The sequence below is a fragment of the Hibiscus syriacus genome, unplaced genomic scaffold (assembly GCF_006381635.1).
Source record: "Hibiscus syriacus cultivar Baekdansim isolate YM2019G1 unplaced genomic scaffold, ASM638163v2 tig00017792_pilon, whole genome shotgun sequence".
NCBI lineage: Eukaryota > Viridiplantae > Streptophyta > Magnoliopsida > Malvales > Malvaceae > Hibiscus > Hibiscus syriacus.
This window is the reverse complement of record NW_024062416.1, coordinates 344790-348479: the sequence shown is the minus strand read 5'-3', so window position 1 is coordinate 348479 and position 3690 is coordinate 344790. Positions and strand designations below refer to the sequence as shown.

Genomic DNA, 3690 nt, shown 5'->3' with positions numbered 1-3690 from the left:
CCCTAAAATTCGGTACGAGGGGGTAGACTCATTTCGGATCGCTCCGGTACGATGTACCATATAAATTGGTATGATGTACCAGTTTCTTAGGTTGCTATTTTTCTACATCAAATTTTATAAGTAACTTCAAGACTTCAAATATCTTAGAGTAACTTCAATACTATAAATTTCATTCAGTAACTTCAATACTTCAATGTTCAAAAACAAATTTAACACTTCAAAAGTCAAAAGACTCAAAACAAATTACATAAACTCATAAAGTCATGAATAAACTTGAAACTTTAAAAGACATGATAAAACTAATAAAATTAGTCCACCCTTTGTTTTTTTCCTTTGCCATTATCGTTGTCTTCATCCTCCTCCAGATCTTCCCACACCATATCTTCTATCCTTGAGCTTTCCAAGTTTGTAGATTCGGGATCCATATCCCACTTCTTGTGTGGTCCTTCTTTATATACTTCAAAAAACCTTGAACTCAAGCAGATATTAGAATGAACATAAACAAGTTTGTCCGCCCTTTTACAGTTAAGCCGATTCCTCTTCACACTATGAATGTAGGAATAGGTGCTCCAATTTCTTTCGGCTGAAGAACTGCTTATAGGTTGTGACAAGATTTTTTTCGCCACTTCAGCTAATTCCGGTGTTTTGCGCCATAAGTAGACCACCAGTCAATTGCTTCCATAGTAATCGCATCCAATTGAGTTGCATGTAATGAATAAAGACCCTTCTTCATGTGAAACGTGGCAAATTGTTCTCGTAACATCCGTTCCTCGTCTCTATTTTCAACAATGCGACTAAAAGCTTCCATGACACCTTGTACAACCTCTTTATCAAGGTTAGGTGCTTTTCTTCGTATGCCACCCGGTGCTAACGTTTCAAGAAAATGTGTCATAAAATCGAGGACTTAAAGCAAATCCCAAACAATGTAAAGGTATGTTCATTTTCTCCCACCTTTTCAATAGAATTTGTTCTACTTGAGGGAAATAAGATGCATACATACTTTCCTTCATCACATCTTTGATTTCTCCAATCATATTATCCATCTTCTCATATATTTCGCCCATTTTTGGGCCTTCACCATTGCAAAACTTCACCATCAAGAAAATAGGCTTCGTGATTTTTAGAATGTTTTCAACTTCGTTCCAAAAATCATCATCTCTGATAGTGTCCGCAACAAGCTGTGCAATAGTTCTAGTATGTTCATCTCCTTGTTTTGCCCAATCTCTCCATGAATTTAGAGCAATTGTTGTTGAAAGGGCCTCTCTACAAGTGTTTAACCTCTTCAACAAAATGTAGTGAGAGGCGAAACGGGTTTTTGCAATCTTTAGTAGCTCTAACTTAGAATTGTCTCTAAAAATGGATAAAGCTTGTCCATGGTTCAAAAAATATTTGACAATCATTTTCCCTTTTTTATATGTATCCTCTAGCCAAATAAACTCATTTGCAAGGTCTTTAAAAATCAGGTTTAATGTATGCACACAACATGGTGACCAAAAAATATGCTTGTATACCTTTTCGATTTCCTTTCCCGCTAGTTTGCAATTGGATGCGTTGTCTGTGACGACACTGAGAACATTACTTGGGCCGACAGATTCAATCGCTTGGATCAGAAATTCAGCAATTGCTTTTCCCGTTTTCTCCACCCCAGAAAAATCTTCGGTATACATGAACATAGAACCACGACTGTTCACAACAAGAACATTGATCAAGGGTTTTTGTTTGATGTTTGTCCACCCATCAGATACAATAGAAAGACCTTGTGAGTACCATGTATCTTTAAATGGTGTTAGGTCCTTCTCCACATCTCTAACACATTCATCTAGTAGAACGGTTCTTGCTTTCTCGCTAGATGGCGCTTTATAACCTTCAGATGCCTTTCTTATTGCATTTATCATTTCACGAAATTGTGGATTACGCAAAATGTTAAACGGGATCCCGTTTGCACATAAAGCCTTCACGATTTTTAAATCTATCGCGCTTCTCTCCATTATAGAAAAAGATTGCTCTAACAGTTTCTTAGAGCTTAAATTCTGTCTTTTTGTAACTATAGAGCTTTTTAACGACTTAGAAACTCCTAGCTTCTCGGCATCTTTCACCCTCTTTTGCAACCGTTCGTAAGTGTCTCGATCTTTCGCTACAACAGGACATCTTCTAATTTTAGCCTTTTTTCCCAATGGGGCTCCAAAGAAGTGCACATGAATTCTAGTGTACGAACTTGTATACTTGCCTTTACAGTGATTGCAAATCCACTGTTTAGCACCTCCCGCATTCTTGCTATTTCCTGCACCAATTAAGGTTACTTCATCAAGGAGTGGCTTAATAGGATCATTCTCTTCGGTTAATTTTTTTGAATGACTGCCACTGGCACTGCCCTCACTTGCTGTTGTTGTTTGTTGCACATCATCATCAAGGTCAATGTAACCTTGTGTCTCACTGATTCCAGTCTCATTCTCATCATACTCACCATCTCTTCGATGATTCTGGCCAAATGCCATTGCAGATTTGCAGTAATAAAAAATAGAAATTGAAGAAGAAAAGAAGAGTTTATTGCTTAGTGAAGGAAATCGACATTGTCTATGGCTCTGTGCTGTGAGACCAACATAAATATTTATAGTAATTAAAATCAGAAGATAAAGAATCCATAATTTATGTTAAAGGAAAAAAACAAACCAGTCTCTTTGTCTTCCCACTTTCAGCAAACAAAGCAGGAAAATAAATAAAAAACAAAAGCTTAACCTCAACCGGCACACTCTTAATTACCTTACTTGGATCGTTTGACATAATAAGAATAATAAGAAAACAAAATTCAATCTAATAAAATATAGTTTTAACATAAAAGTTACTTTTATACTAAAAAACAAACCAAGCTCTTCGTCTTCCCACTTCCATTTTCAATTTATCTCTTATTTTGCCATCTCTCTCTCTCTCTCAATCCCTTCATTTCTCCTTTCTGATTTCTCTTCTCCTTTCTGGTTTCTCTTCTCTCCATAATCGAAGATGCGTGAGATCCTTCATATTCAAGGTGACAAGTGCGGCAACCAAATCGGAGCCCAGTGAGATCTTTCATTTATCCTTTCTGGTTTCTATTCTGTTCAGAACGATGAATCGATAGGTTCAAGTCGCGATTTGAACATCAATTGGGTCGATTGGATGGTCAACTTTGGATCGTAGAAGCTTTCATATCGAATCGCGATTTTGGAACGATCCGGAATGCGTTCGTACCGCGTTTTGGATCGAAGCGTTCAGTACGTAGATCGTGGGAACTCTAGCGATTTATGTAACTATGGTCCGGCGTATTCGTGTCGAGAATGTCAGAATGTTGCGATGCAAAAATCATGCGCTGGATTGCCGCCTCAAATCCATAAACACACTTTTCACCCCCATCCACTCAGATTCAATTTATGGGATTTATTTTTGTGTGATGCATGTAGAAGATTGACGTTTGGTTTCATCAATTACCAGTGCATGCACTGTGAGTTGAAGCTTGATTTCAGATGCGCTATGGCTATTTTTAATGATGAGAATGAGGTAGCTAAGCGTACCGAGGAGGAGGATCGCCCAATTCACCATTTCTGCCATCCACATCAACTCAAACGCTGCTTGTTTTCTCCGACGACCCAGTCGGAGAAAGAATTCTAGGAGAAAACAACGATTAAGTGTGTGGCATGCAATCAGTAGCCCCGATGGACT

General features: G+C 37.9%; 1 protein-coding gene across 1 annotated transcript; it reads right to left on the bottom strand.

Annotated features, from left to right (window-relative positions):
- Nucleotides 1-308: 308 nt before the first annotated feature.
- LOC120208863 lies at nt 309-2495 on the bottom strand. The gene is made up of 3 exons (XM_039208004.1): nt 1001-2495; nt 666-903; nt 309-468 (listed from the first exon to the last, which is right to left on the bottom strand). The coding sequence occupies exons 1-3, from the start codon at nt 2493-2495 to the stop codon at nt 309-311; spliced, it is 1893 nt and encodes a 630-aa protein (XP_039063935.1).
- Nucleotides 2496-3690: the final 1195 nt, after the last annotated feature.